General features: G+C 41.8%; 1 protein-coding gene and 1 non-coding gene across 2 annotated transcripts in view; both read left to right on the top strand.

The window, feature by feature from the left end:
• Positions 1–7,249: 7,249 nt before the first annotated feature.
• trnal-cag (transfer RNA leucine (anticodon CAG)) lies at positions 7,250–7,332 on the top strand. The gene has a single exon. It is a non-coding gene; the product is annotated as a tRNA-Leu (tRNA).
• A 2,758-nt stretch (positions 7,333–10,090) lies between these two features.
• shtn2 (shootin 2) overlaps positions 10,091–14,302 on the top strand; it is a 15,385-nt gene continuing 11,173 nt past the window's right edge. The window contains exons 1-5 of the mRNA XM_071523549.1: positions 10,091–10,222; positions 11,030–11,079; positions 11,571–11,631; positions 12,198–12,292; positions 12,894–13,083. Of these exons, the coding sequence (XP_071379650.1) occupies positions 10,186–10,222; positions 11,030–11,079; positions 11,571–11,631; positions 12,198–12,292; positions 12,894–13,083 (433 nt within the window). The 5' untranslated portion in view covers positions 10,091–10,185. The remainder of the gene's footprint in view (positions 10,223–11,029; positions 11,080–11,570; positions 11,632–12,197; positions 12,293–12,893; positions 13,084–14,302) is intronic.

The raw sequence follows: 14,302 nt of genomic DNA, 5'->3' as shown, positions 1-14,302 counted from the left end.
GCGCTTCACAGACCCCATCTGATAAGATTTTGACCTACGGAACACCATCTAAAAAGATTAGACTAGATCATTAAAGAAAATGGAAATCTATTGTTGGACCCAAAGACATCTTTCCGTGATAATGACCCTAATATGACGGCCTGCACCAACAATGAAAACCCAATCAAAAACCCAAGTCAAAATGAAAGTCGAGACGACGTCTGTTGTCGCCCATAGCTGCCACCTGCATCGTTTTTTGAAATTGGGACCAAAATATCTTTGTTGTCACTTCAAAACAGTTTCCAAAGCTGTTAGAATATGAGTTTCGTCAAATGCTTGATTGGTTTTCACATCAGATCCTGTGTTTTTGTAAAACGAGCGATGAGCGACTGTCCAGAAAAGTCCTGTGAAATCTTTTTTTTTTTATCATACATGACAAGCATAGCAAAACATAAAGAGCTGATCACTTATCTTGAAGGTGGAAAAATCATGTTCAGTTGATTTTTATTGTCACATTTTTTGTCAATTTTCTTTGTTTGAATGGATTATCAAGGCACACCTGCACTCAGTCAGGCGCAGCGGAGCGCTTTGCTAAGCTGCAAGAAAACACTGCTGTTGATCACAGAAACACCACCTTGGATGGATAATACAAGGACAGGTGGACAACAGCAACTAGCGACAACAGATGAAGAGAGAGAGAGAGAGAAAAGAGAGAATGAGGAAACAGGAAGAGAGAGAGAGAGGCCGAGAAAGAGAGAGAGAGAGGGAGGGAGAGAGAGAGAGAGAGTGAGGAGAATGGCAGCGGGTCTTTCCCAAGCCTGTAGCAGTCCAATTAAGCAGGATTTCTCCCACTGCACATCTGAGACACACACACACACACACACACACACACACACACACACACACACACACACACACACACACACACACACAGCAGCTGTGCAGTCAGTTGGTGCTATTGAAGGAGGGGGGTACGGGTTGTCAGCATGATGAAAGCAGGCCAAAGTGGTGTGTGTGTGTGTGTGTGTGCATTTTTATGTCACTATGTATATAAGTGGATATTGGTGTGCAGTCCTGAGTGTTTTGCCTGCGTGCATGTGTGTGTGTGTGTGTGTGTGTGTGTGTGTGTGTGAGGGGTGAGTTATGCACGCAGTGGGCATCCTGGGGCACGCAGATGTGTGAGTGTGTAGGACTAAGCCCTGGCGAAGCCCGCTGCGAGGGGTCATGACCTTTACAGAATCAGTGCCTCTGCATGTCAGGACTAATGGAGGTTAGGGCCCCACCAGCTGCACAGAGAGGAGGAGGAGGAGGAGGAGGAGGAGGGAGGGAGATGAAGGCAGGGAAGGAGGGAGATTAAGGGAGGAGGGAGGGTGAGAAATAGTAAGGAAGGTGAAGAGAAAACCGATGGAGAAATAGCGAGGACGAGAGAAAGTTGTAAGTTGGAGGGAGGTAGAAGGGATGGAGGAGGGGGGAAGAGAGAGAGAGAGCGAGGTGAGAAATAGCGAGGAAGAGGAAGAGAAGAAGAGAGGAGGAGAGTAGGACAGAGAGAGAGGTATAAGAATTAATGGGCGAGAGATGAGGCAAGGGAGGGGAAGAAGAAAATGTTCGATGGGGAGGAAGGGAAGCGAGAGAGAGAATGAGTGACAAATGTTCATATTTAAAAAGGAGAGGAGGTGAGGAATGGGGCAGAAGGAGACAGAGGAGATAACTTGAGGAGAGAAGAGATTTAGGGGATTAATATGGGACAAGATGGATGGAGAGAGAGAGAGAGAGAGAGAGAGAGAGAGAAAGAATGAGAGACAAGGGATAGAAGGTAAGAGTGAAAAAAATGGAAGAGAACGGATGAGAAATAGTTGCCAGGCGGTAAAGAAAAGAGTCAAGTTTGGGGGTGAATCGATCTGAAGGAAAGGCAGAGAGAGAGAGAGAGAGAGAGAGAGGGGTGGGGCAGGGACGAGTCAATAGATGTATCGATGGATGTCATAAATTTCTCGAACTCCGCTGGATTTCGTGAGGATGGAGGGACAATGTCGCTTCACGTGCCATAAAAACCACGCTGCGTTGCTTGAACATTTCGGCTGGCGAACGCACAGTCTGGGCGAGCGAGCGGATGAGCGAGTGGGAGATGAGAAAGAAGCGGGGCAGAAGACAGTGAGAAAAGTGAACGTGAGAGCCGAGAGGGGCACGGCTTCATTCAGTTCCGTTTGAATCCAATTAATTCGAACCGCGATTCATTTGTTACGGTGCGACAGAAACCAAGGAACAAAAAAAAGCAAATTGAAAAGATTCTGAATTGCATGTGGACAGTCTAGTTGCTGAATGGACTGATCTTGACCTCTGCTCTGTGAGGGATACAGTTATTTAGCCATTCAACTTCAAAGAGAGATGTATATTCTTTACTGAAATATACACACTGTCCATCGGGCTGAACTTTAAACCAAAGGATGATCAGACGGCCTCCTCCCCTCATAATCAATTAAATGCTTTGCACCATGTAGTGTATTGAACTGTGAACATTTGGAGCTAATAACTTGGAAACATTATAGCTCAAGCAGGCCAATGAGAATATACTATGTTGTAATGTTAAGGACGAATGAGATGATGTTTAGAGAGTCAAGTGTCAGTCAGGACGAACAGAAAATAAAATAATAGAAGCAAGAACCCACTATGCAGATATTCAACACATATAACAGGGATTCCCATCCAGCCAGACGCCTATTCAGTATCTATCAGTCTGTCAGCTGCTGTGCCAGCCAGGACAGAGTCTGTTGACTGTGTGTGTGTGTGTGTGTGTGTGTGTGTGTGTTCATCTGTGTGCGTCCAGTGTCCAGCCCCACACAGAGCACAGTGTGTGTGTGTGTGTGTGTGTGTGTGTGTGTGTCCACCATGGCCCAGACACACTGCTTCCTCTCCAGTCGAGACCCCGAGACGCTGATCGGCCGTCTGTGCCACTTAGTGCCGGGCCCGGCAGACATGCTTCCCCTCTGACATCATCACTGTGAGACAGCGATGTAGTAATCAGATGGAAGTCTACTGTACGTCTGGCGTTTTGTTTGGAATACAGTGGCTTTTTTTTTTTTTCTGTTCGGTGAGACTTCGCCCTGACATGAGCAGAGGAATGAAAGCACACGTCTTTATGCCATTACATTATTCGATTATCTATTTTTTCCTTCATTCTTTTATTGAGAGAAGTAAATTCAGCTTTCAGAAAAAAAGAAAGAAAAGTAACTGGTGCCGAAGTTGGTGGTGAATTACGCACTTTCTTGGAATTTTCTTCAAGGTGAAATTTTAATTCTTTGGTAGTGTCAGTTCTTTTTTTCCCCCATCAAATTCCAAGTGCAGATTCTTTCCCCTGCAGTAAGGAGGATCTGTCTTAGAGCTCAGCAGAACATCTTGAAGCGTTAAGTCTCAGTTCGCTGACTGGAGGAACCTGCTGAAAGGAACATGGCAGTGCAACAGGTGGCAGAACGCAGAGCTAGAGCGACACCTACAGAACTCACTGTGGAAAGACTGCAGGCTTTTACATTTCCAGCTGACGCCACAATCAGGGAATGTGCAGTACGTATACGACCGAGAGAGTGGAAATTTACATTTTCATTTTGAATATTAAGCTGGTACTATTTGTGAGAGAAACTTATGAGTGCAGCAGCAGCTTAACCTCCAATTCCTGGATGAGGAAATTAATCATAAAACAGTGATGGCTCCAATGGGATTTGAGCCTGTAATGTTGGTAAAGGAGGCAGGATGATCAATAGTAACTAACAACAACATTATCAGAAGTCATTCTCTCAGTACACACACACACACACATACACACACGCACACACGCACACACACACACACACACACACACACACTTTAATTTAATGTAACATTAATGATAATCAGAGTTTAGTAAAACCAGGTTGACAAGTAAGAAAACCTTGATTTCAAATTAACTACAGCTGTGTTGCACAATTTAAATTTAACTCTAGCTTAATAAATCTATGATTAATAATTTATACCTAAATGTAAATGATTTAAACCTCTCTTTTTTTATCACCTCAAAAAAGCTGCAATTATGAGCGTTAAACCACCCCAACTGTCAGCTTAAAGTTAAATTTGGAGTTAAAGGTTTTGGAACCTAATCTAGGTTTAAAGTAAAAACTAAACCGCGATGTAAAAGAAGGTTTAAATTAAATCTTGCTTGTTCTTAAACTAGGTGTACAGTTTAGTGCAGCAGAATTTATTAATAAATCATTATGTAATCCAGTTTAAAAGTGAATTCTTGTTGGTACAACCCAGACTCAGACTAGCACTGGATGCACTGCAGAATATGCAGCCAGTGAAGTACGCATTTGCAGAAGTCTTGCCAGTTCAGTAGTGTAGTTCAGTGTGTGTGTGTGTGTGTGTGTGTGTGTGTGTGTGTGGTGAAACTAATCAGAGGAGAATATTGTCATTTACTCACTCTAATAGACTCCGTCCTCGGTCATCATCCCTGGTCTAAACTAACGCAGAGACAAATCCCCCGCAGGGAATTGATTCACAGGCTGCTATTCTCAGCAATGAGACAGTCAGATCAGACTGGACTAATTCATTTACACCTGCAGCCACAAATACGTGTGTGTGTGTGTGTGTGTGTGTGTGTGTGTGTGTGTGTGTGCTCACCACAAACCCCTCCAATAACAACACACAATCTAATTATAGAATAGTATAATTGCATTGTAAAGCTGTGACTATGTAATGATATAATATCAAGTGCTAAACGTGGATTTACATGTTAAATATCCCATTAAGTGTTTTTAAAAATCCCCATTGGTTCCTGCCAGATGGTTATGGGATAGTTTGAGGTCACGGAAAATGATATCCTTCTGTTTTCAGGGAAACATAAAATGTGTTGGTGTTTGTTTGGACAAAACATAATGGTGCGGACACAGCTTCTATGGGAGAGAGAGAGAGAGAGAGAGAGGAAAAGAGAGAGAGTGTGTGAGAGAGAGAGAGAGAAAAAAAAGGAGAGTCTCACATTAAAGTGAATGGAGCTGGCGGCGGCGGCGGCCCTGTTTGTTTGTGTTTCCACCGTGAGTCACCAGGAGGCCAGCGGTATCTGCGAGGCTTTTCTGTCACAACACATCCCGTCTGCCTCCTCCGAAGCATTCCTCCGCCCTCCCTCCATCTTCACTTCCCCTCCGCGCTCACCGTTTCAGCGTCCTCCTCCTCTCCTCCTCCCTTCATCCCCTGCAACTTGCTGTCTGTCAAAAAGAAACCCTTTTCTCGTTCTCGTCTCTTCAAATATGTCTGTTCGTTCTCTCCTCTCTTTCCTTCCTGCCACGTCTCTCCTTCTTCTTCTTCTTCTTGTTCTTCTTCTTCTTCCAGTCGCTCGTCTTGTGCCTCGTGCCTTGTCTGATGCAAAAGGTCGCGACCCCTGCCGACCCCTCGTTGACCCCAGCTTGACCTGTGGAGGTTAGCTTCTCTGTCAGCTGCAGCTGTGGTGCTGCTAAAACCCCGGATAATCCTATCACACAGTCATTAGTGCTGAGTAGGCCAGGGCAAGGCAAGAGCAGGTGAGTGTGTGTGTGTGTTATGTGTGTGAGAGAGAGAATGTGTGTGTGTGTGAGAGACAGAGAGAGAGAGAGAGAGAGAGAGAGAGCATAATGTACATGTGTATAATGACAGCATGTTCTCTTTTTCAAACTTTCTCCCTGTCACACACATTTACTCTCTCCCCCCCCCCCCCCCCCCCCCCCCCTCTCTCTCTCTCTCTCTCTCTCTCTCTCTCTCTCTCTCGGCCCTCACCTCTCCATCATGTGCTCGGCTACATGAGGAAAACACATCAGATCACTGGCGTTAAAACCCGACGATCTGTCAGGGAGCGAGTCCAGCGCTGCTCTGGGTATTAACAAGCAGACAGCTGCGGCTGCACATGCTGCTGCGGCGATGATGATGATGATGATGATGATGATGATGCGTTCACATCCTGAAGCAGCGCCCTAAGCTTCGTTAACCTCTGCTTTTAAACAGAGATGTGTATCAACAACAGGCGGGCATTAGAGTTAAGTCTCACCGAGCGGATGCTGATGAGGGAGGGAGGGTTGCCAGGTTGAGGTTTCAGGAGGGAGGCGTGTGTTTTGGTGTGTGAGCCAATCATGGGAGGAGATGTAAGAGGAGGCGAGAGGAGCCAGAGAGTGAAAAACACAAAACCAGTTCAGCTTGTCTTTCTGTTTCAGAGTTTGTGAGGAAAAGGCTTCATGTCTCTGCAGAAAGACGTGAAACTAAAGGAACTTAGTGAGTTTAAACACATAGATCAAGGGAAGAAGAATCTAGTCAAAGCTTTTAGTAAGATGTTGTCCCTGCCTGTTAATTGTAATCTCTAATTTATTGCATTTTATACTTATATTTATTATATTGTATCTTTCTTTTGTTATATGCTGCCCTGTCTTGTCTGTAACTTTCTGTGCTGCAGCCATCTTGGCCATGTTTCCCCTTTAATATCAATGGGACTTTCCTGGTTAAATAAAGGTTAAATAAAAAATAAAAAAAAAGATAGTGCTATGGCCTTAGTCATACTGAACGTGGATCCAAAGTCAACAGGTCTATTTATTGTTAGCTGTTGCTTGTAGGCTATCTGTAGCTATCTGTAATTTGAATCCACATTGTCTAATGTTGGCAACTGGATAACATTTAACTCAAAAATAAATACTAATGTAAATGTTGATACATCTGCCGTATTTAAAATCATTAGAATCGGGTTAGGTTCTTATAATTTTGCTGTGATAACCTGTATATCATCCATCTAAAAGGCAGATGCACACATACTGTACACACATGCAGTAGCGTCCAGAGTATCTATGGCAGAGTCTATTTTTCATATATAAGCACTGTTTTTAAGCAGAGGAAGCCAGACACGAGCTTTTTAACTGCCACTGAAATGTACCGTTACAAACTGTAGCCTATTTTTAAGGCATATGGCAATAAACTTGAACTTGATTCTTTTTCGTAAAGATGGGAGTGTCAGGCTGTAGTCAGAAGTGTAAATTACATTTTCATAATTCATCCTAAAAATTAATAGGCCTATTAATTAGCCCAATCTTCGTAGAACAGTTTGATTTAAATGAGTTTTCCAGCTTAATCGGCCTGACAACGGGTAGGAATTAGGAACACAACGGTCGGTCGGGTAGATTCTGGGTCCAAACGGTTTTTACTGGCGTGTGAACAAATAAAATAACTAATAATCACACACGAAACCCACGTTATATGTGTTATATGTGTTTTGGACAGAGAGTAGAAGGTTTTACAAGTCAGGATGGCCGAGCGGTCTAAGGCGCTGCGTTCAGGTCGCAGTCTCCTCTGGAGGCGTGGGTTCGAATCCCACTTCTGACAACAAGCTTTTGGCCGAGTGCTATTTAATGTGGATATAACGCGGAATTAAAACCCCATAACCATGCACACACATCGCCCAAATAAGTGACTCGGCCAGCCCGCAGTTAGCACGAGCTGCGAAACACACCCAGGCCGCTAGCCAGTCGCAATAAAAATGAGGAAGTCGTCATTTGGTTTCGTTTCTTTTTTAGTAGAAATACTTAGTTTGAAAAAATATAAAATGTAAAAATAAATAAATACAGGGTGCCTACAATCAGTAGCCTAATAGCCTTAACGTGAATGTATAGGCTGCAGCATAATCAATTCACTTCAATCATGCTGCAAACATGCTGCGGCATAATAACAGATACAGGCTAGAGCCTCTATGGGAGATTTTTTTATTTTTTATTTATGTGGACTGTACCTTTTTCCAGTTTAACACTATGGATCCTGAACACAATACAACCCAGTCCACATCACACAGAATCCTCATCACATTTAATTTCTTATAGCCAAAGAAAACAGTGGAAGATTAATGTCTATAAATATTAATGAAAAACTGAATTTTCCTCCAAGTTTTGAAACACGTTCAGCTGACAATCATATAGCTAGTGTAAAATGCTGACTGGAAACTGATCCTAGATGGCTCTTCCAGGCCTGCCCTCCTTCATTTTACAGAGGAAATGAACTTACAGTATCTATAAAATGCTATTGATGATAAGAAAGCAGCCTATCCTTGATTAAAATCAGAGTTAGCAATAAGATTGTTGGGAAAATTATTACCAAATGCTGTTTATTCATAGCTAATTTATTAGGATTTTGATTTACTGTGTGTAAAACTGTGAGGTTTTTTTGTTACCATTTTTTTTTTTTTTTGTGTGTGTTAAATTTGTCAACCAAATAAAAACAATTAAGTACCCAGGCCCTAAATGAAACACTATAAATATTTCCAGGCCAAAGCCTGACTTAACCGAATTCAAAGCCAACCTTGTTAGGGTCTATGATAATTTAAAAATAAAATCTCTTTGGTTGTCTCTATTCAACCACACTTTAAAGACCACTTTTAATGAGGCCAGAGTTTCTGACAATGTCGCCCACTGCAAGAAACAGCAGACAACAGCTAATGTTAAGTGACAATTTCACCTTTACTAACATGGTGAAGAATCATTAGTAAAGGTCAGGGTGACAGGCTGGAGGAGGCGGCAGGGCTCAGGTGCCTGCAAGAGAGCAAGAGCCAGTAATTACAAGGATGAACCACAAAAGCTTTTTTCCATTTTTTTTGCAGTTAGGCCATTCATGTGTATTTTGAAGTTTAATTTAAAAACAGACATTGAAATTAGGTCTTTTCTATAGTAATTATTTTGCTCATGAACAATCATTCAAAATGTGAGGCCTGCAGCCAATGTCTTTTGGAATTTAATTATTCATTTTAGTTCAATTTAGTCATTCAAGGCCACTATTAAGTGTTTGCATTTTTCATTAAAAATGTGTGAATATTAGAAAAATAACTGCTGAATTTCACATGCAGAGCCAAGCTAAAGTAGGGATGCTTGTTCCATCTCCTGTAATGTCTGTGAACAGTGAAACGTCCAGTTTAAAGTGACTCCACAGGCCAAACCTTGAAGTATTAGTACATTCTGTCCCATTAGAAATGCAAAAAATCAATGAATAAATAAATTAATATAAAAACAGAATTCTTGACATAATCATTGAATGAACGTGAAATGGGAGATCTATTTATTGACTGGCAGCCATATTTGTTATTCCAACCAAAAAGAAGGCTTTTGTGTCAGTGCCTCTACTTTTTCAATTGGATGAAACTGTGGCTATTTGCAAATACCTTGTATGGTTTGTTTTAGCCTGCCATGAAGTTTACACAAACACAGGAAACTATTTAAATTCAGTCAGGCATACTCCTCTGTGACTGACTTCTTACCTGATGCTTTCCTATCTGTCCCGATGCAGCAAACCCCTCCCCTCTGGCACCGCAAGTACGTTAAAACAAACGCTGACCAGGCTCTCCGTCCCTCTGCTGCTAGAAACAAACATTATCGACTCTTTAGAAGACAAGCGGATAAATAAAACAGCAGTGAGGGCATGATCAATTTTAAGATTTTGAATTATTGAGGGTTTCTTCTTCTTCTGGAGGAACCTATGTCATCATCATCATCATCATCATCATCATCACCACTATCTTCGTCATCTCCTGAATTATCCCTCAACCTCTTGTTCCCATGGCAGGTCTGATGTTCCAGGGGTCATGAACTCTTGAGTGGAGATGCTAATAGACGAATAAAAGCAGCTTTACCTTTGCCCCGGCTGGTTTGAATGACATTGATCTTGCAGTAAAGAGACAGTGTCGTCCCTCAGAGACCAAATACACGGAGGGAGAGTACATTTTCCCCTTTTCACTGGATGGAAAGGGACTGAGAGCAGAAGAGAAGCTTTCACTAACACCGCCCCCCCATCTAGCTTAATTGTAAAGTCCCAGGGCAAAATCTAGCTTCACAAGTCTATTACAAGTGAATTTGTTTGGCAGCTAGAATATTCTAAAAGTTCAAATGTAATTACAAGAAAAGAGAAATGTGATTTGCTTGTTCTAGTTTTGTTTTAGCATTTAAAACACATAAAACTGTATCACATCAGGCTCTAAATGATGAATAAAACCGCATGAGGCTGTCGTTGGTTGCTTTCTTGTTCTCTTGCCAACTTAAGGAAAAAGTTCCTCTTTTTTTTAAATCATGGTCAAAGGGGAGGGTTCAAAGAGACATTCCTAGTTGCTTCGTACACAATAGCTGAGTGCTGCTCAGAGAGGAAACTCTGAGTTTTCATGTAGTTTAGGGAGATAAAACCTGGTGGTTCTTGGACGACAGGATGTGGGTCCAAGGTGAGGACAGCACAGCAGCCGCAGGTAAGACTTGATGCTGTGGATTGAAACTGCTGCTGAGGAGCTGAGATGCTTATTTCAGTCACATGATGAGATCCAATGCAGTTTCAGACCTTTCCTCAGTAGTCCAGCTACAATTCAAGTTACTTTTAAAGAGTTATCTTCACTTGGGAGCAGGGCGAGATCACCCAGGGGTTTCAGTTCAAAAACTGTAAATCCATTTTGAAACCTTAAGGTCATCAGTAAATATCTGGAAGATTTGGTGTGTGAAAAAGTTACCATTTTATAAACCAAGGACATATTTGAGCTATTTTTTTTTTTTTTGAGTACCGTGATATGTTTTCATTTTGTGACATTAGTCATTTTATAAGAGAATGCGTCACTTATTGGACACAAATATTGGATGTCTCATTTTGGAATTAAAGCCCTTCAATTAACTTCATTTTGATTACTTCACCACACACATTTGACATTCAAATCTCTTTAAAAATCCAAAATGTTCTTTATATGAATTCTTAGCTTGAGTGAAATAGCTCCAGCATTAGTTAGTGACAGCAAAGCTCTCTTTGTTGTACTGGACTGTGCAGGCGGAAACTAGCTGCTGGAAACTGCTATGTGTCAAACAGAAGCCACTGAAAGTGAAATGTACGTAGGATCCTTCCCTGATTTCACTTCCTGTATTTACGTGGCCGACCGCCTTCAGAGGAGCCGGGACTTCCTCTTGAAGTCACACTGACAGGATGTGAGGGGAGTCGGACATCTCAGCTCCACTGAGCAGGTTCTCTGTTTGCATTTTAAAATGAAGATAAAATGACTCTCTTTTCCCCACAGAGTCTGATGGACAGGGCAGCTTGTCTTCTGACGATGAAGGAGACATTCAGGTATCACTGCTAGTAACATGTAATTAATAAAGATTACTGTCTAATGTGCACTGGAGATTATCAGCAGGGGTGGAAACAGGACCAAAATATCTGGCTCAAGTAGAACTACTGTTACTTTGCTGAAATTCATTTGATCTTTCCAATAAAGCCAGATTACTCTTCTTCTCTTTTCTGCTGACTGGCCATTCGCTGCAAATGGTTCCACAATCACCAAATTTACCATTGACCAGTTTCTGATGCAATAATTATGGATTGTCTACAAAATTGTATTTTGTTGTGGATAAGATTTAAAATGAAGTAACAAAGTAAAATACGTAAAAGTAAAAATACTGAACTTCAAAAATGCTGAAGTACAAATACACAGAGAGCTACTCAATTACAGCAACATCAGAGAATAAAATGTGAATCAAAGTGATGTCTAATAAAATACGTATTTGTTGTGTGAATTCACTGCTTTGCTCATGTTTCATGTGCCAACTGGTTATTGTTAGTGTGAGATCCTGGAGAAGCAGAGGGATGAAGCCAATCAGAGACTGTCTGAGCTGGAGCAAGGTGAGAATTCACTTCATTTATTCATCTTCTTTATTCACTTCTTCCGATTCAGGGTCACAGGGGGGAGGGGCTGGAGGGGGCTAGAAAACCTATCCCAGCATGCATTGGACAGACGGCAGGCTAACACCCTGGACAGGTTGCCAGTCTATCACAGTGCAAACACACATAGACAGACAAGCACCCACTCACATTCGTTCACACTAACGGGCAATTTAGAGTCTCCAATCCACTGATCTCTTTGGAAGGAAGGAAGGAAGGAAGGAAGGGAGGAAGGATGGATGGGAGGAAGGAAGGAAGGAAGGAAAGAAGGAAAGAAGGAAGGAAGGAAGGAAAGAAGGAAGGAAGGAAGGAAGGAAGGAAGGAAGGAAGGAAGCCCATGTGAAAACGTAAACTGCACACAGAAAGGGAAAGGTTGGGAATCAAACCCTCTGTTTGATTCAGTGCTATTTAATTCACACCTCCTCTTCTCTTCTCTTCTCTTCTCTTCATTATTCTATTATTATCATGAGAAAACTGTGACTGACAACCCCCCCCCCTCCTCCTCCATCCCTCCTTTCATTCCCCAGTCTCCTGTCAGCTGCTGAAGGAAATGGACGTACTAGAGATTCAGTTCCAGATTGAACGCTCCTGCAGGGAGAATGCTGAGGCGCTGGCTGTCAAGGTAACTCTACTGACCCCTAACCTGTCTCGTCCCGTCCCGTCCTGTCTTGTCCTGTCTTGTCCTGTTCTGTTCTCTCCTGTTCTCTCCTGTCCCGTTCAGTCCTGCCTCGTTCTGTCCCGTCCTCTCCTGTCCCGCCCCCTCCTGTCCCGTCCCTCCCTGTCCTATTCAGTCCTGTTCTATCCTGACAAATGGAATATAAGCAACATGAAAAATAAGTAATCAAAACAATAAAAAAAATAGTAAAACAATAAAGCAATCAAATAGGATGTAAACAACTGTGGGTCTCTATAAACATATTCTGGTGTCAATCATGTGCTCCATATAAATATAAGTATGCATGAACATAATAATATATTAACAAAAACAATAAAATATACAGGTATCAGTATGTATAGAGTATAAAACAGATCTGTTGTGTTTAAGGGACTGGAGTTTTTAGTGTTTATTTATTTATCACAGACTAGATACACACTTCTACACTGCATCACATGCTGTAGCCGATACAGTGTAAAAGCATCTGTGCTCGTCCCTTTCAAACCAATAAAGTAACATACCGGCCTTGGCAACCTCCACACACACCGTCATCCTCTCTGTTACCTAGGTGACCAAAGAGAACAAGGTCCTGAAGAGGCGGAGCCAGATGCTGATGCCGCTCATCTCTGAGCTGCCTGAAAACATGGCCGCCGAGACCTCTGACCTGGAGGCTGACCCCGGGGGAGACGGTGACCCCGCTGGTCTCGATGAGGACAGTAATGAGGAGGCGCTGCTGCAGAGCCAGGCCAAGATCACAGGTGAGCAAAGGCTGACCTGGTGATCTGAGTTTACTAGATTCAGAATAAAATTTAGATTCAAATTTGAAAAGACCAAAAATTTGAGCGCGCTAATTTGTATCAGAAATGTCTTTGGCCAAAAAGCAGTCAACAGATTGGGTTCAACAAGTCTGAGGCACTTTGTTGTGATAGCAAAAGCTAAAAGCCGTTCTTTTTTTTTCACATTGGCAGTCTGAGAAGTTAAATTTGCTTTACTGACTTCAAATACTATAGTATATCAAAGCAAGTGTTAACAAAATATCTGATCAATTACAGTTTTTCTCAGTCGCTTTGGTACATTTCTCGAATCATCCTTAACATTTGCAAAACAGTAAGTGCATTTCTCAAAACAAATCGTACAAACAGCACCACACAATGGATTACCTGCAAAAGCCGGTAACTTGCTCAGAATCCTTAGTCTATCTCTCAAAAGTAAATATTTATGTCAATGAACAAGTCAGTGCCATCAGAATGACAAGTCCTTGTGTCATTGTTTACAAACAAGATAGTCAAAATGCTTAGTCATGTTGTCAATATAACAGTGTACTCTGTTAGTATTTTCTGATGTAAACTATGGCTAAGGTTTTCATGACAATGATTGAAAATGTACAAGGGCCGCACTTTTTCTGTATGGCATATATCAATTTCAACAGTACAAAGTTACACATTACTGTATGTGGGAGATTGATTGCAAGAGATTGGACAGGATTCACATTTACGCTTTTACTGTTTGTACTGTAATTTGTTGACAGACCATGTCATTGCAATACAGAAAAGAAAAAGACACAACTGTTTTACAGCACTGCATAGCACAAAGGAAAAAAATACAAAATTAGAAATGTAAACATAGGAAACACCCTTAGGCAGAACTGTACATGCAGCGCTGTATGGGGAATTACAGTGCAGTCTTTCTATACCTAACGTTCCTGTCTTGTAGCACTGTGTTGTGCTCTGTCTATATATACTTGCCAATTGAAGGTTCATGAGATGCACCTCTGAGCTATTTTAGAGAACTGGTTGATCATTGGTTGATCTAACGCTTCACACATTCCCCTTCATTAGTGAGAATCAAGTCAAGATTCACCTGAGAGCAATTTATCAATTCAGGACACATTTATAAAAAAAAGTCTAATAGAAATGTATAGAAAATATGCTTGACAGATTATGACAACTGGTTCAACCATTTTGCATGTAATGACTT

This window comes from Centroberyx affinis, unplaced genomic scaffold (genome assembly GCF_046629955.1).
Source record: "Centroberyx affinis isolate AG114_WGS23_722 - 3 ecotype Tasmania unplaced genomic scaffold, CSIRO-AGI_Caff_v1 ptg001094l_1, whole genome shotgun sequence".
In the NCBI taxonomy this organism is placed as follows: domain Eukaryota; kingdom Metazoa; phylum Chordata; class Actinopteri; order Beryciformes; family Berycidae; genus Centroberyx; species Centroberyx affinis.
Note: the sequence above shows the minus strand (reverse complement) of the source record. Positions and strands in the feature narration are given on the sequence as shown.